At 36.8% G+C, this 23,875-nt stretch overlaps 1 protein-coding gene across 1 annotated transcript in view; it reads right to left on the minus strand.

Moving 5' to 3' along the window:
- Positions 1–23,875, minus strand: part of PTPN14 (protein tyrosine phosphatase non-receptor type 14) — a 1,716,286-nt gene that overhangs the window by 228,885 nt on the left and 1,463,526 nt on the right. The window contains exons 13-14 of the mRNA XM_044061300.1: positions 22,008–22,065; positions 10,423–10,501 (exon numbers count right to left, since the gene is read on the minus strand). Coding sequence (XP_043917235.1) covers positions 10,423–10,501; positions 22,008–22,065 — 137 coding nt within the window. The remainder of the gene's footprint in view (positions 1–10,422; positions 10,502–22,007; positions 22,066–23,875) is intronic.

Consider the following 23,875-nt stretch of genomic DNA (forward strand, 5'->3'; position numbering starts at 1 on the left):
TCTGGTATGCACACTGGTGCCAGAACTAGAAAAAATTAACAGTCTAGACTCCTCAATACACAGAAACATTCCTACAATGGGGCTAGGCCAGGCCAAGGGGGAGGATGGCCCCCCTGTTGTAGAAGGAAGTAGCAGTCTACAGAAATCACAAAAACTGACAGGCCAAAAACAAGAGTCATACAGATGACAGAGTAGACTACTGAGGATAAGAAATAAATTACGTCTTGTTCGCAGACAGAAGATATACAAAAAGATAAAGAGAAATTAGAGGAAAGACAAATACTTCCACAAAAAAAAAAAATATATATATATATATATATATATATATATATATATATATATATATATATATATATATATCAGAAGCTTCAACTGCAAATTTGTTTTCATTAATACAACAGCTTCATGAAAAACAGTATATAGACCAAGAAACCTTGGGCTGTTTGGAAAAAGAATTGACTGAGGAAGTGCAAAAATATAAAAAACAAAATCTAGACACTTCTGAAAGGTATAAGAAATATGGACATGGGAAAGAAAGAAAGATCTGATATGGTGCAATATGCAAAGGAGAAAGTCAAATTAATCAACACAAAACAGGCAGACACAAATATATTCAAAGAAAAATACAGCAAAGGCATCCAAATATGGAAAATTTCACAATAAAATATAAGACTACAAAGAGGGAACATACAAGAGAAGATTAGTAAAGTAGAAGTTAAAAAAACAGAAGCAGAATTTATGGAATAGTTGTGAAGGATTTTATGTAGAAAGTCTAACACAGGTTATATCACAGCATAATGGAACAACAAGCCCCCAAAGTAAGGAGAAACAAGAGGAGCAGGAGACATCTGAAGAAGAAATATGGACCTGGGAAAGAAAAAGAGATTTAATATGGCGCAATATTTATACAAAGGAGAAAGCAAAACTAATCAATATAAAAAGAGCAGCACCAAAGATATTTGAAGTGAAATAAAGGCAAAGGCATCTGGACATGGAAAATTTTACAATATAAAAAATAACACAAAGAAGAAAAGTAGAAAAAAGGAGAGGTAATGGAGAAGTTAAAGAAATAGAAATTGAGGTTATGGATTACCTGCAAAGTGAAGGATTTAGTGTAGAAAACTTAACTCGGATAACATCACAGCAGAATACAGCAATGGACACCCAAATTAAGGAGAAACCAGTGGAGAGGGAAGCATCTGATCAGCTGCCATATGAAGATACTTTGGAGCCTTCCATAGGAAACCAGTACAAATGTTCAGTTGGAGTTGCACAGCAGGGAAAGGAACAGGAAACTGTGGCAACTCTGATGTAGTCAATGTTGTGGAGTGTTAGGCCAGTGAATTCCCATATGAAAGAGCAATGGATGACACAGGATGAAACTGAAAAGAACGTGGCACAGGAAGATACTCTGGAACTTTCTATAGAATGCCCTTAGGAAATGGAGAATAAAGAATGTGTCCTCAGTTTAGAAGAAAATCATCTAATAAAAGAGTTGCTTGATTTAATAGAGATGGACAGACATATTAAGATCAATGAAAGAAATAAACTACAGAAGGTCAATAAAATCCAAAAAGTTAGAAGTTTGATAAAACAAATGAACACAGTAGTTAGGACTGTCCATACAGATTCACGCAATATAACAGAAGTAAATACAACATATTACTGTGCAGCTAAATTAATTACAGATAATGTCTTACCACAAGAACACAGGGTAGTGAGAGAAAAGAGGGGAAGAAATTGAATACCATCATAAGGGAAAGGTAAAGGAGAAATCGAATGCCATCATGGAAGAATCAAATAGAGAAAACTATAAACCAATAAGATAAGAAGAAATATCACTGCTAGAAGAGTATAAAAGAGGGAACAAATCAACAAAAATACTCAGAAAGATAAACGGAATAAAAGAAACATGCACTATTGTAACAGATCAGGATCTATTGTGCACTACTGCAAATAAACTAAAAATATCAGCAAAACTTAGAAGATATGTAGATAAGTATAAAGTAAAGTACAAAATATGCAATTTAATGATGACGTAAAAAAGATTTAATGAGAATTGGGAGACAAAAAGAATTAAAACACCACCAAAAAAAGAAGAAATAGATACATTTTGGAGAAATGTCTATGAAGATCCTGTGGAACGTAACAACGATACTAAATGAAAAGAAGAAGTAAAAGAAAGAATAAGAAGTTTAAAGGTACAGGATATGAAATGGGATGAAGTAACGGCCAGAGAGATTGAAACAAAGTTAAGAAAAGCTCCTAATTGGAAAACCCCAGGCCCAGATGCAGTAACTAACTTCTGGCTAAAAGTATTAACATCTTTGTATGAAGATTTAGCCATGAGTAAATACTATTTATATGCGCACCCTGAACAGAAACCAGCCTGGTTAACAACAGGAAAAGCAATACTCCTACTTAACAGCGAACCTGCAAGCTACCCTAAAAATTATAGACCAGTAACCTGCCTTCCAACGACATATAAACTGCACACTGGAATTGATGCCAAGAGTTTACAGTCATTTAAAAGAAAACTCAATCATGGCAAAAGAACTAAAGGGTAATAAAAGAAAGTCATATGGAACAAAGAATCATTTGTTGTTAAATAAAGTCATAATAGAGAACGGTAAAAAGGGTTGGACAGACTACAAAAAAGCATTTGACAGTATCCCACATTCATGGAAAAAAGAATGTTTAGAAAGGTATAAGACACACCCTACACTGATTGATTACATTACAGTGATCATGAAACAGTAGCAGATCACTTTGCAATTAAGCCACGATAAAGGACAAATTATTATCCCAGGGATAAAAATTCAAAGGGGGATATTCCAGGGTGACTCTATGTCACCACTGCTCTTTTGTCTTGCCCTTGACCTATTACACTGTCTATTTAACATATTAGGTCATGGCTACAATCTGTCTCCCAGAAAACAGCAGTGTAGACTTCTCACCTTTCTGTAGAGGAGTTAAAACTGTATAGTTCATCAAATGAAGAGCTGAAAGCACAACTGCAAGTGGTCAAAAATTTTCAGATGATACAAGAGTGTCATTTGGTCTTGATAAATGTGCAAATGCAACCTTCAAAGCAGGAAAGCCACAGTACTAAGAAAACATCAGTTTGGGACAAGAATGTGATATGTCATGGTATGAGAAACCTAAAAGATTTGGGGAAATTTAGAGTGCTTACCTAAAAACAACTTCCTGTGCAAAGGAATTTCCTATTTTCCTACAGAGTAACCAGGAGTCACAAGAGACATATCAAAATGGTAGTATTAGGCTGGCCCTTTAGTCATGCCTGCTATCTAGTCATAACAGAAATGTTTGCAGATTTAAAAGCAGCTATGCATCATCATGACATATTATCTTACATATAAGCTGATACACCATAAATGCCACCATCACACTTGTAAATACTTCAGTTGAAGATCTACTTGAAAGCAGAACTATCAGAAAACTATATATTTACATCCTGAAGGTAACAATCAAAAAGAATAATAGATTTAAATATTTTAAAATATGCCACAAGAAAGATACAGCACAGTAATATGGCCAATACAAACATTAAATCCATTACCTTCAGAATCGAAATATCAATGACAAGGTTTTGATACTCCTAACAGCAGTTAAATCCCTCTGATCCACATCAGATAATATGAGGTTACACCAAGAGTTAGGTTCCTCTAACAAGAAATAATACACGTTCACATCTTTACACTCTTAAGGAAACATCTCTGGAACCGCATATAATTGTTTCTTTTAAAGCTTCAAGATTTTCTTGGGAGTACAGACTTGTAAAAGACAAAGCTAATTTATTCAGGCAAAGCTCCAGTTAGATTGTAAAACATTTGCCTTTCCTTTTAAACTATATCTGTAAGCCATTCCTAATGTTCTAACATCAATTCCACAAAGGTATTATAACTTAAACCATCAGTGCATGCCTCCAAGGGACAGAGGAATTGAGTTCTTACCGAGACCCAGCAACCAGAGTTTGATTTAGTTAGTAGATCCAGCAATGGAGGAGCCAGGTGCAGAAAAGGAGGAGTGAAGGGGCTTGGCCCACTGGCTGCTTCCCACCCTATATAAGAGGATTGTGAGAGACGCACACAGTCAGAGGCACACATTGTGGTAAGATTTTCTTGAAGGAGACCAGAGAACCATCATTCCTGCTTCAGGGAGAAAGGCAAGCCTGCATGGAGGAATGCCCCTTGCAGAAGAGTGGGTATGTACTCAGTGGTCAACCCAGTGCATATCCCCTCCCTGGTACATTTTTGGGCATGAAGTAAAAAATCTTGAACCATCTGTAATGACTATCTAAACGATGGCCTACTTAAACTGTCACACTGATGACAGTAATGAATGTTCTGACTGGCAAGGAGGGGGCCTGAGAATTAAAAGACAGAAAGGACAGACCCCCCCCCCAAAAAAAAAAAAAAAAAAAAAACAATTCATTTGTGGGATACAAAAATCCTTTTTTGTAATACCTTCAGACATCTCAATCAGAATAATTATCTTCTTTCAATGTAGCTGGGATGTAGGAGGATGCCTTTTGCCTGATTATCTGTACTAACAGGCTAATAGACACAATTTAAAAAAAACTTTAATAATTAATTTAGAAAACTGTTGGAAGTCAAATTAAGAGAAACACATCCTTAACAAGGTTTCACAAACAAACATTCATTCCATTCCCCTCATCAGGCAAGATCTATGGAATACAAACAGTGTTTAAAATCAACAGAGCAACAGCAGACTTGCATATGAATGATCTTCAAGTGTAGTCTGGCAATAATTCATTAGAAGCGTTACCCGTCTCAGTTTTGCTTTTCATTTTACAGTCCTCAGACATGTTTAAGCACAAAAATCAACAGGCCTAATGAGAACATTCCAATCTTATTCAGTTTAAATCTATCCAGGTATTTGTCTGTAAGTTAAATACGGAGAAAAGAAAGGTGATTTGTGTGAATTTACCCTACATTTGAGGTGATGAAGGAACAGATTCACAGTTATGGGATTACGTGAAGTTAAGATACTTTGGGGTGTAGATAGTTCAAAATTAACATGAATTTCTAAGAGTCTTGGAAAGAGGTTAAAAGAAAAATGACGGGTAAGTTATAAAGATGAAGGGACTTCCTGTATCCTGTGACTTAGATCTACACTGAAGTCAAATGGTTATCATTCACTTAATGGTAAAGATAAACCAAGCTTTCGTATTTGACCCAGGTAAAGGATTCTGGACGAAAATGAGGAAAGAAGACATGCAGTCTACATGGGAAGACAGAGGCCTGAGAGTGGACTGGTAGAAGATAATTCTCACCATGAAGGAAGAATAGGATTAGCAACACCGCACATGCATGAGTATTACAAGCCAGCAAAAGTGAAGTTAGTCTATTACATACAGAGTGGCAAATGTGAGCCTAAGTGGAAATGGATGATGCTTTGGCAGAGAGGCAACAGTAAGATAGTGCAGTGGATAAATATTTGGTCACATGCAATAGAAAGGGAAGAAGAAAACATTTTTTTAAAGAGAATATAGGATGGCATAGGATAAATATTGAAGTTGAGGGAGAATCAGCTTTGGAAATCTGAGTTATACCCAATTGGTTTGGGCAAACAGAAAATTATGAGTGATACATCCACAACCATACAGTGGTGGGAGAAGGATAAGAACGTATATTTTTGTGAACATTTAAGAAGAGGGAATATTGGGATGAACTGGAAATGCTTTACAGAGAGACAGAACCTAGACAGAAGAAATGTTATGGTGTACACAGGATCATTAGAAATCTTGGGAAAGTTTGACATGGAAATAAAGAGAAGTGTGAGATGCCAGAGATAAGTGAAAATATTAACAGACGCAAAGACAGAGGAGTCCGCCAATAAGGGACTGACAAGCAGGATTCATAAAGCATTAATGGGGGGGGGGTAAAGAAAAAGAGATGAGCAGGCAAATACAGAGATGGCAAAATATAACAAAGAGGCTGACTGCTGAGTAGGACTGGAGGAAAATATGTAAAGCTCTAAGGGAAGTGGCAACGTAGAGGGAGTTTAGAATATCTGCTTGTTAGAGTCCGCACAAATACTTTTATTCAATGAGTAGATTAAGATATTCCAGGAGGTAGCTGAAAGGTTTTGGAGATGTGGACAGAATCGCATGGAGGACTGGAGCCATATAAGAAGGATATAGGAAGGAATTTCAAGATCTCATCCAAAGGATAATGGGAAAGAATGGCAGTTGAATGTGATAAACTTCCATCTGAACTGGATGGGTCACTTGCAAGTAAGGTTGAATGTAAAGGTGGTAGCAGCATAAGTATTAATAGTAGCTAAGAAAGGGATAACCAGGAAATGGGAGCTGAATCTAGAACCTACTATAGAGAAGGCAGTAAATACAATGGATGAAATTCAAAATGTGGAAGGAAAGGGTTAAACAGTAAATTAAGCAAATGGCATGAAGCAAAGTGGATAACATGGGGGTTGTTAAGGAGAAATAGAGACAAAAACATTGAAATAGTAAGTAAAAAGTGTGAATTGGGAGAGGGAAGGTGGAAAAAGGTAAGAAGTGAGTAAGACCTTGGGGAAAGGAAAACAAAAAATATACTACAAGTATGGCAGTGGAAAATAAATGAGCAGAATGCAAATGGAAAGTCGTTTGTAAATTGTAATGATGAAGAGGCAATGTAACTCCCGGGATTGGGCTGAAGCAAAACGTATAACTATGTAATTAGATAACATCTGAAAGTAAAAAGAAACAAGATCAGACACCAGGGGAAAAACAGTGCTCCTTGCATGAGGACTGCAGTGGACCTGTAACTTGAATGTGACATGAATAAAGCACTGTTATAATCACATGCTGATATTCAATACACTACTAATGCATGAGAGTCAAAATGTTTCTTATTATATTTTTTATTTCTCATACCCCAAAATAATTTTCGAGGGGCCTGCCCTACTGGCATGACTTTTTTTTTTTCAGTTTGTCTTCCATCCAAAATAGGGTTTGGTTCCTTAAAATATCACATAACCCACACATGACAAATGAGCTTTTATTTTTCCCTCCATTTAGTTACTATAACAATGAGCCACTGGCTTTTCAGACTGACTGTGAAAAAAGTTAGCGTTTCTATTTAACTGAAATACTCTGATCTTGTTAGCTTTTGGCTTGTACAAGCCTTTCTAGGTCCACTAACACCTCATTTAATACAAAAAGGTAACAAAGCAGGGGTTTATTCAGTGTTCAGAACTGTAGTCTTTAAAATATTCAGATGCTCCTTCCGTCACACACATGCAGGTTATGAAATCTGTTCGCTTTTTCTGTCACGAGTGACTGAAAGTTGAGACATTAAAGAGAGAGTAAAGTAAATAACAGGTGTCTGCAGCTCTGCTACTGTGTTTAATTTTGTAGCTAAGTAGATAAATGCAACATTTCATTGGCCAAAAATAAGAGTATTTGCCAATTCATTTGATGATCAGATTGTTTTCATGAGTTATGTCTGGGCCTTCATCCTGGTAAGCTGATATATGTATTTGACGTGTATATAATTTCTAAGAACTTTAATACTTTAGCCACACTGCATCCATCTGCCAACTTGTCCATCTGTTAACTATCCTAACCTTAGTCACTTACCTGAGCCTTGCCCTCTTCTTACAAGATTTTTCCACAGTGATTCTTTGGAAAAATATTTTTACTATAGCTTACTAGAGCATGTTACTAACCTCAGGAAGACCATCTGTGGATGTAAAATTGTGGGTTGTGATCAACACTAAAAATTACAAAATTTCTGTTATTTAGTCTTGGTCAGATAAAGTGACGCAAACTGCTTTCTGAAATACTGTAATGTATGAACTGGAAAAAACGGTGATGCGTCATGATCTGTGGCAGGGCAACAAAATGGGAATGAAAAAAGTGAAAGTTACTGAAGGGTTTCTAGGCAAGAAACAACATGTAGGTGGGGAAAACAACTCAGGAATAAAGATGACAACATTGAAAGGTGGCACTTTCCTTTCAACAGATACACTTCCCCCTATATTACTCTTACTTTCAGCCCACAAGGAAGCATGAAACAACCTTTTTGAAATGTTTAACTCAAAAGCACTACAATTTTGTCTGAAATAAAGCCCATAAAAAAATACAGTGTTACCAAACAATAAGCAATTAACATAATAGCTTTGCAAGCCACAGTTCCCTAAGGTCTTGTATATAAATTCCAAAATATGGCAATGTTTGCCCAGTTGCCTCAATGTGTAGGCCTCTACTAGACATAAGACTTATAACTAAAACCACCATATCACCGTTCAGGTATTTTGCATCAAATAACTTACATACTACCTCTAACAATCTAATCTACATTCAGAAAACGAGTAGAATAAAATCTGGCTTAATAGACGGAAAAGAAAGACATTACCTTAAGTCCTTAATAAGAATCATTTTATTGATCCTACTGCAGTGGAAATACATTCATAAAAATGTCACAATGTTCTAACAAAAATCAGAACAGGAAAACCAACCCTAACGTTTACTTCTTCAATACTGGTCTAAGCAATTTGGAATATTCATGTTGAGAGTTGGGTTATGCTAAACCTGGCACATAGCTATAACCCAGCTTCACCTACAAGCAGCCTCTAATTACTGCTGTGGAAAAATTCAGAGTCAACACTGCCCTTCAGAATACGGTAGAGACCAAGCCATGTAAAGCCTGCAATGACAGGGACTAGGAAACATAACTTGCATATTGCAACTGACTGCTATATCTGTCCACCAAGGCTACATTCTTTTAAACTACAAGAAACAATTACTATATTTTGAAAAGATGAATGTGTTAAAAGTGCTTACGCATAATGATTACATAAATTATTTCCTTATTTAATATACGTGGTTTAGTTTTACTATCTAAATCAAATCAAATCACTAGCTAAAACAACACAGTACCTGAAAGGCAAAACCAAAACACAACCTACTGATGAATGCAATGACCCACAACGGTGAGGAGCCTTAAAGCTGTAGAGCATTGGCTCACTGTGTAGTGGTTACATTTCTGCAGGTGGGAAAGTTGAGGGATAAGGGTTAGCAGATATTCTGCAATGAAGGGGCAATCAAACTTCCTGTGAGAGCCTAGTCTAGGAAAGGGAAGGGTATACAGGTAACTCAATAAAGGCAAATCTGAATCTAAAGGTCCTTTAGTCATTATGAGCTAGAACAATATGGACTTCTATTAATTACCTGTATACGTTTCACACTGCTGTGCTCAAATGTACCTGTGTCACTTTTTAAATGATGTCATGTTTAATAAAGATATTTAAAAAAATGTAAATGACTGCATGAAAATGTTAACCTTTCCTAGTAATACTCAGAAAGGGGCAATAACTGTGTGCGACTCCAAGTTATATCTCCGATCATAACTCTATTATGTGTTTGAGGCATAGATGCCAATAAATTCACCTCAAGAGCAAAGAAAAAACAGCTAAGTGTTTTGCTGGCTTTCAAAGCTGTGAAGCATATAGTGAGCACTGTCTGAAAGCATAACATACCTTAGCAAGTGGTGGCACTAAAGACAGTGTAACTTGTCTTAATGTTAAGGAAAGTCAGGGATAGATTACTGGTACAAACAGCAGGCACAAAGAAAGCTGTTTTTAATTCGGATGCCATCCTTTGCTAGCAATACTGGCAGGTCTAATTGCATAACTCAATACCTAATCTTAATGACTGAAGCAGGGATGCTTAACAGCTGTCAAGATCGTCTCCCACATTCTAAAAATGCTTAACTGGTTTGTATTTTTTGCGATATTGGAGCACAGTCACCTGGCTCCATGCACTACATAGATATTGACATATGGTTTTGCTTTCATCTGAGAAACCTTATGTGACATTTACAGTTGCTTGGAACTAGTTACACTGTGAGTAGCTGCATTGTACAGGGCATGGAAAATTAGAGAAACCAGTTGCGTGTGCAAGTGTTTATTCACTCCACTGTCATTAAAGTGCACAATGCAAGTTAAAAATAAACATTAAACAAACAGTTTGCTGTCATGCAAATTGTTTACTTATTTCATTTTACTAATACAACTATCCAAATAATAAATACATATCCTTTACAAAAGATCTGGAAAAATAGCAGGACAGTGCAAAACTAAGAGCAGTTTATTAAAGCAGCTAAACAATGTAAGCAGCATGTCTTTTCAATTAAAAAATTGCAGATGGAAAAAACATGCACACTTCATCCAAGGCACTCAGAGGACATGAATATCAGCATGAAACGTGAGACACTGCAGACACAAATAAAACACAAAGATAGTCAAAGAAGTCAAGCTGTTACTTGCACAGACAAAGCTCAAGCAGAAAGCAACTGACCAGGCAAGTGTTGATACATTGCTGATCAGACCTTTATAATCCCCATCTATGAAAAGAGGATCATGCCCAGGTACCTTGTGAAGTGTGCGTTTCTGTGTAATGCTCCCCATATGAGACATGGACAGGAGGAAGTATGAACGGCTGCTGCCTCGGCTGAAACAGACAGAATAATCTCATTAAAATGACAGTTCTGACTGTAATATCAGCAACATTTACATAAGTTGCTCCACACCAATCAAACAAACAACAGCAAAAGATGGTGACTTCCACTTAGTTTTCTGCAGCTTAACATCAGTCAGTTTGTGATTACGTCACATCATGTAGCTTTCTTGCACTAATCTCTTTGGTAGCATTTACAACATCATAACCACAAGGTACAAGGTCTTCATCCATCATGTTTCACTGCTCCTTCTTGACGAGAAGACTATCAAACTAGGTTATCCAGAGCCTGTCTGATTACCAAGTACTGTGTCAGGCTGCACTGACTTTCATCACCTTTTTTTGCACTAACTAGAATTGTTCAATGACTATTTTTCCTGAGTTTTTGTGTCAGACCTCTGGAACTGTAAAAACTCACATATCTTTCTTTTTTATTGATCATGTACCACTTCAAGCATTAATCACAATCTCTTATGCTCAGAAAAGACAAGGCACTGTTTGTACTTTTGAATGGGAAGGGAAAACAGGGAATAAGCAGCATGTACAGGAGCCAACAAGTGTGGATGATGAACCTGCACTGGGAGAGGAGATGCTACAGGTTTTACTTATAAACAAAGTAAGAAAATTCAAGCCCAAAACAGAGCATGCATGAATCAGTTTTACCCCTGAAAAAATGGTTTCTGCCTACAGCATCAACTACCCAGATGTATAAACAGCTGATCATCGTATGACAGGTAGGCACTGTGAACAGGACTGCAATGCCTTCAGGTGACTCTTTAAAGGAAAAGGGATCACATTACAGTTGTGTTGGCAAAAGGGTTACTAGCACACAGCACATCATCGCATGGGTTAGTGAACATTAGGAAACACAGCCCTCTAATATGCGGGTTGGGAAAAATGACAAGAGAGAATGGGATTCTGCCTACCAAAATAAGACAGAGGAGTCCTGCCTTTCTCCTATCTAATGCCCATTCGCATATACAGGAACAGCTCTACAGCCTAAATTTGCTTCTTGCTATAATGGAGAAAGAGGCTTCTGCTTGGAAGCACACTAGAAAATGTCTCATTATTTGCAGGTACACTAAACAGCACTGCATTTGTCAATACTTTGGGTAGGCAGGAAATGTAATGATGGCCATTCTGCATATGGAGCACAGATTCACCACTTCCCACAGGTGACTTGCATGGCTCCTGGCTAATGGCCAGCTACAAACAGATACTCCTGAAAGTCTACATTTAATTATTGTGGTGAGTTTTCTACTCACAGCACAGCAAGGAAAGTTTGCCTGTGTGCCTCCTAGCACACTTAAGACAGTAGGATGAACACACAGAAAATCAGTGAAATGTGGCTATGATTAGGCCTGGTAAGGCACTTGCCTGGTGGACAGGGCCCTGCTTGGAAAGAAGAAGCATAAGCTGACCAAATAACATATATAAAGGGTGCCAGTGTTGCACAGTTTGAAGTTCATCTACTTTTCAACATGAATGCTGTGGGTTCAAATCCCACACAAGAATAGAGATCATACCTGGGGAAGTGCTGTTGTACAGACAGGGTGTGACATCTTTTCATGTGTTACTGCTGGGTGTCCAAGTGAAAGTAAAAGGACTCAATACATTATTCAGAAAAAGAAAAGAGGAGTTTCATTTTACCGTGTCCAGCAAACCCTTCATGAGAAACTGGTACATACACTTTCAGGCTGTCTGTAAAGTATTTTGTAGATGAGAAAAGCACTAGTACACATAAACTTATTTGTTTAATTACATAAACCAGCTAAGGATATAGGTCCCACACACATTTTATTTCAAATGATGACCATTCTTGACATATTTAATTCTCTAAACATTTTGCCTAACGTTGTAAAAGGCAAGTACAATAGTTTTTAAGTGGTGTTATAGGATATTATAAAATACTAGTGTTTTTATTTCTTTTATGTAACTGTTTACATGACATTCTGTTCTTCTTAAGCATTATTTTAAATACTACCATGTGAGAAGAAATAATCTGAGATAGCATTTGAAGAGAATGCATCAGAGACCAACATACCTTTTTAGTTGCCCACACAATATACGCAAGTGTTTTTATTTCTCTACTATATATATACACATATGTGTGTGTGTGTGTGTGTGTGTGTGTGTGTATATACATATGTGTGTGTGTGTCTACACATATATATATATATATATATATATATATATATATATATATATATATATACACATATACATATATATATGTGTGTGTGGGTGTGTGTATGTGTGTGTATATATATATATATATATATATATATATATATATATATATATATATATATATATATCTGTAGTACATTTTATCTATGACACATTTTCTTTGCAAATACAAATAAATGACTCACATTTGATAGCAGTGTGTGTAAGGCTATAGAAAATGCCTTTTAGTGTGGTTCCTGACCATAGAAATTACAATGCAAATTAATGTTGCTTATATCTCTAGAAGTTTGTGTTTGTGTACTTGCAGTGATTTGCTGTGTGAGGAGTTTTTCTCTTTCCTCCACTGTTGTGTGACTGTGAAGATAGAATGTTTAAGAGGGTGTGGGGGGTACAGTGCAGCTTACCTCCTGCAAAAAAAGACATTTTGAACAGGTTTTTGTAGAAGGGTAGGGTTTTAGTGGATCAGGTTGCTAGCCCGGGGCCCAACCCTCCTCAGAGGGTGCACCACACACTCACATGCAGACACTCACACCTAGGGCCAATTTAGAGTGTCTAATCCACCTACTGCATGTCTTTGTAATGCGGGAGGAAACAGAGCACCCAAAGGAAATCCACATGAATGCAGGGAGGACATGCAGACTCCACACAGAAGAATCGAACCAGAGATGTGATGGCACTAACCGCTATACCGCTGCACCATCCATCCATATATATATATATATATATATATATATATATATATATATATATATATATATATATGGTTTACTACTGAATACTGGAAGTCACTGTTGTCAAATGGCATACTGTCAAAAGGCAGTTTTCTAATGGGCAGAATGCCGACTCAAAATACATCAACTACACTACAGAAAATGGGTAGTGTAGTTCAAGTATCTCAGTTTGGCATTGTGAAATGAGATCGTGGTTCACTCAGGAACAGGGATTTAGCCCATTTCCTCACTGTAGTGCGATCTTGAAGTTGGTATATATAATTTGTAGGGGGTGTGGGGGGCTTGCTCACCTGCAAAACAGTAAAACACACGTACCGTTGACTATGGAATGTCACGGTACGTTAAGGTGAATAGCATGAGTGACTGACGTTGCCTCCTGCTATGTCGAATAGATTGAACTACGGGTGTCAATGTATTCAGTTTAGACTTGGCCGCAATTTCACTGTTCAGGATTCAGTATTTCGGGTCAACCATGTAACTGGTCGACCTATGCAGTTTCTATGTTTCAGTAGTAAACCTATACATATATATATATATATATATATATATATATATATATATATATGTGTGTGTGTATAGTGGATAGAAAAAGTGTACACACCCCTGTTAAAATGCCTGTTTCTTGTGATATAAAAAAATGAGACCACAATAAATAATTTCAAAACTTTTCCCACCTTTAATGTGACCTATAACCTGTACAATTCAATTGAAAAACAAACAAATATGTTAGGGGAAAAATATAAAAAATAAAAAATGTACAATATGCTAGTTGCATAAGTGTGCACACCCTTAAACTAATACTTTGTTGTGTGTGCACACCCTTAAACTCATAATTTGTTGAAGCACCTTTTGATTTAATTACAGCATTTAGTCTTCTTGGGTAGGAGTCTATCAGCATGGCACATCTTGACTTGGCAATATTTGCCCACTCTTCCTATCAGAAGTGCTACAAATCTGTCAGATGATGAGGGCATCTCTTGTGCACAGCCCTCTACAGGTCACCCCACAGAATTTCTATTGGATTTCATTCTGGACTCTGGCTCGGCCTTTCCAAAACTTTAGCTTGCTTCTGGTGAAGCCATTCTTTTGTTGATCTGGATGTATGCTTGGGGTCATTGTCATGTTGAAAGGTGAAATTCCTCTTCATCTTCAGCTTTTTAGCAGACAACTGAAGGTTTTGGGCCAAAAGTGACTGGTATTTGGAACTGTTCATAATTCCCTCCACCTTGACTAAAGCCCCAGTTCCAGCTGAAGCAAGGCAACCCCAAAGCATGATACTGCCACCACCATGCTTCACCGTGGGGATGGTGTTCTTTTGGTGATGTGAAGTGTTGTTTTTGCGCCAAACGTACCTTTTGAAATTGTGGCGAAAAAGCTCAAACTTGGTCTCATCAGACCATAAAACATTTTCCGACATGCTTTTGGGAGACATGATGTATTGTTCTGCAAATTTTAGCTGGGCCTGGATGTTTTTCTGTGTAAGAAAAGGCTTTCATCTTGCAACCCTACTCCATAGTCCAGACATGGAGAATATGGAAGGTTGTTGTCACATGTAGTACACAACCAGTACTTGCCAGAAAGTGTTGCTGTAGGTCTCTTGGCAGCCTCCCTAGCCAGTTTTTGTCTTGTCTTTTCATCAGTTTTGGAGGGCTGTCCAGTTCTTTGCAACGTCACTGTTGTCCCATATTTTCTCCACTTTTTGATTACTGTCTTCACTATGTTCCACAGTGTATCCAATGCTGTGGAAATTTTTTTGTACCCTTTTCCTGACTGATACCTTTCAACAATGAGATCCCACTGATGCTTTGTAAGCTCTCTGTGAACCATGGCTTTTGCTGTAGCAGGCAACTGAGTAAATGTCAGGAAAATCCTACTAGGAGTGCTGAACTTTATTTGGGGTTAATCATAGTCTGTTTAATAGATGGCAAGTGTGTACCCAAGAAGACTGAATGCTGTAATTAAATCAAAAGGTGCTTCAACAAAATATTAGTTTAAGGGTGTGCACACTAATGCAACCAGCGTATTGCATGTTTTTTATTTTTATATTTTCCCCCTAACAGATTTGTTTGTTTTTCAATTGAATTGTACAGGTTATAGGCCACATTAAAGGTGGAAAAAGTTTTGAAATGATTTATTGTCTCATTTTTTTATATCACAAAAACCTGGCATTTTAACAGGGGTGTGCACACTTTTTATATCCACTGCATATATATATATATATATATATATATATATATATATATATATATATATATATATATATATATACACACACACACACTTAGATGACCTCTACAAACTGAAATATTTTTTTTTTTGTATTTTAAACCCTGTATATGATTCTTGTGAAACTAAGCTAGTTTAACTCATTACTCCGTCAGTATGTGAGACAGACTTTACTTATCTTAGTTTAAAATTGATTAAACTCAGTTCAGTTAAATGGTCCACTGGTGAAGTGCTATGCGATATGAACATGCCAGCACCAATCTTAAGTTTAAACAGCATCCCATGCAATGCCAGTCAGCTGAGTGGAGAGAGGGATCAGGTGGCTGATAAACTTCTGGCCCTGTAAGATGGGGATGATACTGGGATTCCCCATTGCAGAAGCATTCCATGTTGGAGGCCAGGGTCCTGGATGCCAGGGAAATTCTTCCTTGGATGCTCAAAGAATCCAGGCTTGTGGAATGAGCCAGCAGTATGTCTGTGGAAAGTATGGGTGTTTTGTAACATGTGATCAGTATATAATCAAGTATGTGTCTTTTTAACACCTTTATTAAATTATCACTTCAGACACAGGCAAACATAAATTAACAGAAAAGAAAACAAACCATATTAACATTTTCCATTATATACATTATACATCACATATCTTTTCTTTCCTTGTAACTATCATCAGTCCATCATTACATAAAATGCTCAGTTTCTGCCATCCCTTAAACCTCACTCATCTACCTGAACATTATTATGCATGTATTGTTCCCACAGTTTACATTTATTCCTATGTAATTTGCTCCTTCCCTTTTCTAAAGATCCCTCTTCCAGTTATTTTATCTCTTTTACAATACACAGTACTTTGAATAAAGTTAATTTAGAGTTTGATGCCCTTTTTCTAGTAATTGCTTTTTTTTGGCAGCCAACAGAATTAAAATGAATAAATCCTTACTATGTCTAGGCGTTTCAGATTTTGTGACAAGCTCAAAAGGATCATTTCCTTAGTTACAGCCATTTGCTTATCCAGTATTTCTGAAAGAGTATTCTATAGCGAATTTTTAACATTTGCCAAACTCATTACTCTCCCAAAACATATGTTCCCAATTACCTATTGCTTCCTTGTTACACCTCCAGTATTTGCTACCAACCTGAGGAAAAATTCTTTGAGGTCTGCGTTGGATATAAAATTACCTATGCAAACACTTCCAAGCAAAGATGTGTAACCTTCTGGACTTTGTTGCATACTTGTGAGCCATGCATATACCCTCCCATTGTTCTCTTGTAAATTGCTTTCCCAGTCTCTCTTCCTAATTTTTCTTACCACCTCTCACTGATTCTTACAGTTAATGTGCAATATTTATATGGCCTATTAATCAGCCATTTTTAACAGCAGCTTCTACTCTAGATACAACTAAAAACTCTACCACAGCAGTCTTTCACTTAAGATTCCCTTATCCCTTTCTCTTTACCTACACTTTGATATCAATCCCAGATATGGAAGATGGTCTCTAGCATGCAGTCCAAACATCTTTCTTGGCCTCATCCCACTCTATTACCTTTCCCTCTCCATTATTTGCACCTGATGCCTTGGTTCCTTTGCAAGTTTTCCCCAATAAATTCCAGTCCATTCTAACTTGTTTTCTGTACCCCTACTTGCAGTCATCTTATTACCTACTACCAACATTTCATTTCTCCACTCTTGTGTTGAATAGTTCTTAGACTACTTTCTGCTACTTAACGAATATAATATTCTGTATAGTTGCTATTATTTTCCTTAAGGATCTGCATCCAAAATCGCAAAACTTCTCTGGTTGATAAAAATATGCCTGTCCTCCACATAAAACTAAAGGGACTAAAAACTTATTCATTGTTTGCATCTTACTATCCATATCCATAAACAAGAGCTGCCAGTTTCTCAGTTTTTGTATTATCTTTTGTTTTCCACATACCCTTAGCTGCCATAACAGAAGTCGTTTTAATCCACACTCCTAAATACTTCATTGCATCATGTCCCTATAAATATGTGTACTGCCAAACAATTTCATGTGTGGGCACTTAATTTAGGGCCTTTGCTTTATCTTCATTTTATATTCCCAAAAGACTTGAAACTGTCCCAAAATGTTCCACAGCACTGAGATGTCCTTTTTTGTATTAATCAGGTACAAAATAATTTTTAGTAGTAATTGTTGGATCATATTTGATATAAAGTTTTTTGCAAATTGCAGTACAGATTGGATCATATATATGGCTTCCTGTAGCTGCCATGCATTTTACATAGGACAGACATCTAGACCCCTCAGATTATGCATTTCTGAACACCTTAGTGATGTTAAATGCAAAAGGTTGAGCAATGGCCTTTATAAACACACTTTAAAACACACCACAGCAACATTTCATTTTACTATCATTGACAAAATAGTAGGTGACAGATCCAATAAATCTGGATGGCACAGTAAATTAAATGCAAAAGAGAAAAAATGGATTGTAAAGTTAGGTGGACTGTTCCAGCCTGGTCTTAATGAATATTTATGATTAGGAACCTTTATGAATATTTATGAGCTCAGCAATGAAATCTTATGATTAATCATCTGTAATTGTATACAAGGACTTCAAGATGTTTTGGTAAACTAACACTGATGAAAGCTAGGTTAATTCCATAGCCGAAACCGGTCTGTTATTTCTTGTTCTTTTTTATTAAATTTACACAGCTCACAGTTGCTGGCTTTTGTTTTTAACAAAATAACATCACCTGCAAATAACGCTAGTGTTTCTTGATTACCATTACTGATTAGAGCCTTGCATTTCCGGGTCCCTTATTTTCTCTGCCAATGCCTCTAAATATAAAGCAAATAACAAAGGGAAAGACAACATCCCTGCATGGTTCTGTTCAAATACAACTTTTCATAGAGGAACTCTCCCACTTTAATTCTTGTATCCGATCCTTCAAATATCATCCTAATTAATCTTATTATTGTATTAGTAAATGCAAATGCTTCCATTGCCCTCCTGATAAATTCCCAACTTATTCTATTGAATGCTTTCTCTGCACCAATACAAACTAACAGCAGCAGTATTTTCTAGCATTCTGCCCCCCCCCCCCAGACACCACTGTTCTTTTATTGTTATCAACTGTTTGCCTCCCCTCCACACAATCACACTGATCCTTATCTATCAACTTTGGCAACAACATTGTCATTCTTTTAGCTAGTAGAGACATAAATACTTTACAATTATGGTTTAAAAACTGAAGTGGGTCTATACAAAGCCAGTTCCGATGGGTCTTAACTGTCTTTAGGTAATACAGCCACCACAGCTTTCTTCCAAGATGATAGTGCTTTCCTTCCTTTTAAAATACGGTTAAAATCTTCCAAATTTGCATCACTGTCTTCCCTCCTAACTTATAAACTTCACAGGAACACCATCTATTCTTGGAGACTTTCCTAAAGACTGGTTATACATCACCATTTTTATCTTGTCTGAAACCTATCTCAACTGTTAGTTGTTGAGTCTCATCTACTTCTAACCTTAGCATAATTAACTTTTCCATAAATATTTCCATTTGTACTTTTTCTTGATTTCCACGTTTCTCTGCTTTATACACATTTTCATAAAATGTCCAAAATATCTCCAATACCTCTACAGGATCTATGGTTATTTTTAGTTATAGGTTCCTTAAGTTTGGTGACAACCCCTTCTACTTTCTCTAGCCTAAGTTATTGTACTAAATGTTTTTGTGTCTAGAATTATTATAAAAAAAAATAGTTGTTTTAACGACAATCTTTCTAAACTCACATATATTACCTAGATACTCACTTAATTTCCCTTTAGCTCTCTGCATTTTTGCCTCTTCTTGTTCTGTGAGATTCACCTTATTCTGCAGTACTTTAACCTTTGTCAGCCCCTCTATGTCATTCTGATTAATTCTTAACCATATCTCTTTCTCTTTGATTCTACCCTAGTTTTAATTTCCATTTTCATTTTATCCCACTCACTAGCTAAAACTTCTGAAGATATTTCTATCTTCCCCTCATACCTTTTGAATAATTTCCATTCCCATTCCTTAACTTCATCTCTTTTTAACATGCAGGTGGGAAAACACCAGTGAATCATTCTTATTTCATTACCCTGCCTTTTTATCTTGGTTTTTATGAGTGCATGACCTGAAATAGTTATTGGATGTGTGCCAAAGCTTTCAATGAAATGAACGCTTCAATTTCTATCTGGTCAGCCCAGTTATTATACCTTGGGGAATAAGGTCTAAATTCTGTCCAAGTTTCTACTACTGAATTTGCATCTTCCATACCAAATATTTTCATAAATTTCTTTAGAAATCCGTCCTCTTTTGTTGTACTTTCGATTCTAGGTTCCACTGATGGCATCCTTGCTATTGCAAATCAAGTTCCAGTCTCCACCTAAAAGTAAAATTCCCCGCAGAAAGCTAATTATTTCCCCAAGAATTTTCTTAAGCTCTGTAATAGCAGTTTATGTTGGACTATAAATGCATATAAACATAATCCTCCTCCCTTGCCAATAGCCCCCAAATCTACTATTATTGCCTTTTTCCCTCTTCTATCACTACTGAAGCCCCACTAGCAATTAGTATAATTACTCTCCTGTTCCTTTGTCCACGATACTCTGCTATATATCCATACTGAAATCCTTTCTTTGTCAAATTCACAGATTGTACATAGTCTTCAGAACACATTACACTGCCTAAGACGTTTGGCTGTCTGCAACAATAATAGCATACAAAAAGAACAACAGGATGGTTTGTGAGTGGAACTGCATGAAAACATGTACAACATACTGTTATGAGAATCTGGCCATCTGTTTACAGTACAGTGCAACAAGGCCAAACATTTCAGAGTTTGTAGGATCTGGCTGTGCATATTAATGACTGTGCCATGACTCACTAACAGATAAGGAGTATACCGCGCTTTGGGTTCTTATATCTGTTGGATATGCTGTAAAGAACAGAAATAAAGATGTGTAAGCATAACACTAAATCAAACCAAGGCAGCACAGTGGAGTAGATGGATAAAGCCCTAAGGCATAGGTGACCTGGGTTCAATTAATATCTTATGTATTTGAGATACTGGCAGCGAGGGACGGACTTGCCAATCCAGGAGGGAGAGAGGGTGGGTGGTTGTTTAAGACACTCACTGAGGGAAGGGGTTGTCCACAAAAGGAAGTAGCTCTTGGACATTGTTGATGAATGAGGGTTGAGTGTCGTGGAAATAAAGGTTAAGTCATAATAATACCACCCAGCATCAGAAGCAGTTACTGGCACAACCCCCAGGACACCCTTAGGATCCCAGCTGACCCCAGTTCACTCAGAGAAGTCTGGGGAGGAAGGAGGAGCAGGCAAACTTGGCAATGGATGGGGCCACTCAGATGGCTGGAATGAATGAAGCAGGGAAGAAAAAAACACTAACATCAGAAACACAAAGGGACAGTAACTAAAATATCAGAAACACAAAGGGACAGTAACTAAAATATCAGAAACACAAAGGGACAGTAACTAAAATATCAGAAACACAAAGGGACAGTAACTAAAACATCAGAAACACAAAGGGACAGTAACTAAAATATCAGAAACACAAAGGGACAGTAACTAAAATATCAGAAACACAAAGGGACAGTAACTAAAATATCAGAAACACAAAGGGACAGTAACCAAGTTGTTTCAGTTCATTAGTAAATAATGACATTTAATACACTTCTTCCTAATGAACATGTCAAACTCTGCATCTTATTAGCTTTTACAAACAGTTAAGAAAAGTGCTATATTACCACATGAAAGTATTAAAGCGAAGAAATATTCATAAATTACTTGTAAAACTGGAAGTCTAGAGTTAATATGAAAAGCCACAACACATTCATGATTTTCAGTCTTGCCTTTTACTGGTCTTTTTTGTGTGACTCAATATGCTTTGAGTTAGGATTCTGCCAAAAATCTACAGCCAGAGCCCAACTCCAAAGGTTACCATCTACAAAGGGTATAGCAGATCCTTCTGAATACAAATGATAAATAAATTAATGAGCAATATGTATAAACAACGTAATTAAAGACCTGCAATGTTTAGACCTGTGAACATGCAGTGTTCTCATGGCAGATACCCCAACATGCAAACTTTATAACGTGCACATTTAATGTGATGGAGACTGCATGGTCGACTTTTCTGAAATCATTGCTGTGGACATTACACCATAAACAGCAATAAAAAGCATAACAAGTACCTTAATTCTATTATAATAAAAAAAAAAGATGTGAGTGGAGAGATTTACTTTAGTTATCAGAGAGCTGGAAATAGTTCAAAGTGCAGTAAAGTTCAGTCCATGACTAAAACATTACCCATTTTACATACCATTGATGACCTGCTCCAAGTGGGTCGCCTTCTGACAGGTTCAGGAGATGTAGAATGTCTGTAGGAAGTACAAGAAAATGTAATCATAGTCAGAAGTAACAAGCAAAAATGCATTAAGAGTAACTTAAAATGACCATCATTTAATCTGATAACAGTATTTGGAATGGCCCATCTAGATAACTGAAATATTAGATTGGGATTACTCTATAATAGTTTCTAGCAGTATCATTTATACACTACTCTATAAGTAGTAGAGTTTTTCCTTCTATCCTTAAGCAACTGAAACACTGCTGCATATAGCTCTGCAATCTCTTCTGCAACCTGTACATCCCCTTCTGCACCATTTGCATGCATATTTTAACTTGGGTTTCATTACCTATTGGAGTTCCTAGCCCCTTAGCCTACATCTGATGTATTTTTTCTACATATGAGAACATGGAAGTACCAACAGCATGAAGTTGTTGTAAATTTGTTCAGTTTAAAAATGATCATCTTATGGTACAACTTTAAGATAAAATCTGTCTAATGTCCTGTTCATAACTAGCTGCTGTTAACTGTACTGACTTAGTGTTATGGCTTGCTCCATCCCAGGTTGTAGTTGCTATCAGTTTATTACTATATACTTTGATCCTCCCAGTTGTTATTCATGGCTTTCCAAATAGGTCCCTGGACCCCATTCCAAGCGTAAGTATATTCATGAATGCACTAGTCCCTTCCTTTTCCTAAAAGGAAAACGTATTTTGTATAATTTACTTGTTACAAACCAAACCAGTCACACTGTACTGCAGAAAGTCAGTTTAAAATACCTCCCAACAATAAAAGAGAACTAAAACATTTCAATGTTTCTGCCATCCTAAACTGATAAAACATATACCAGGGATGAACATTACAGAATATGTCAATTATTTTAGGCTGTTTTACTAGAATTCAGAATGTCAGAGTTAGAAAAAGTAAACAAATAAAACAGCTCAGACTAAACAGAGATTATTACTGCACAGCAGCATGGTCTGAAGAACATCTTTCTTGTCCTTCTGTTTACTATTCCTGACAAAGAGCTGTTGGCGAGTGAGATGTAAGTACTGAATAAGTATAGCTGTACATTTGTACTGATACAAGAAATACATTTCTATGCTTCACTATAAAAACGTATTGCTAAGCAAAAATTATAGTGCTAGAACTAGTACTTTTCAAATATCTGCACACCACAATCTTAGAAAACCAGTTATGAGAACTTAGATCTTCAGATTTTTTCCAAACGCCCCAGAGAGTAATTCCCTGATTATTCTTGCTCAGAACTAACCATGGGAGAGATGGCAAGCTGCATCATGAGGACTTGCTGTAGTGTGAGACATGAACAACACTTTTTTACTTAGGCCGATGGACATAAACTCTTACTAGAGGAAACTGTATCATCTTCTTTCCTTTACACAGTCCTGGGCCCGAAAATGACTCGGGTCCCCTCTATTCTCACTAAAGTGGAACCAAGGCAGTTCTAACTCAAGACTGTAAAAAAGGTCAAAAGGTGCAGATATTCAGTACAGAAACACTCAGCTAATGCAATGAAAAACAAGTGCCAAAACATTGAATATGGTAATGTAAATCTTAGCTTTGGTACAGTTTAGCAGAAACCAGCAACATTCTTCTTCTCAAGCAGCATGACTGCCAAATGTTGCCAAACACTCATGCACAGAGATTCAAATGTTAAATAAGCTAGCCCTCTGGCCAATCAAATAAAGGCACAATAAGCATTCACTAGCAATTTCGGGCTTGGAATGGTGGAGGCTACCCTCTCGTCCCATAACGGTGTAGACCACAAACCTTCCTAAGTTATCACTGCAGTGGCTCTGCTGGACAGTGGCGCAGGGAAC

Source organism: Protopterus annectens, chromosome 1.part0, assembly GCF_019279795.1.
Source record: "Protopterus annectens isolate FY-2018-M chromosome 1.part0, PAN1.0, whole genome shotgun sequence".
NCBI classification, from domain to species: Eukaryota; Metazoa; Chordata; order Ceratodontiformes; family Protopteridae; genus Protopterus; species Protopterus annectens.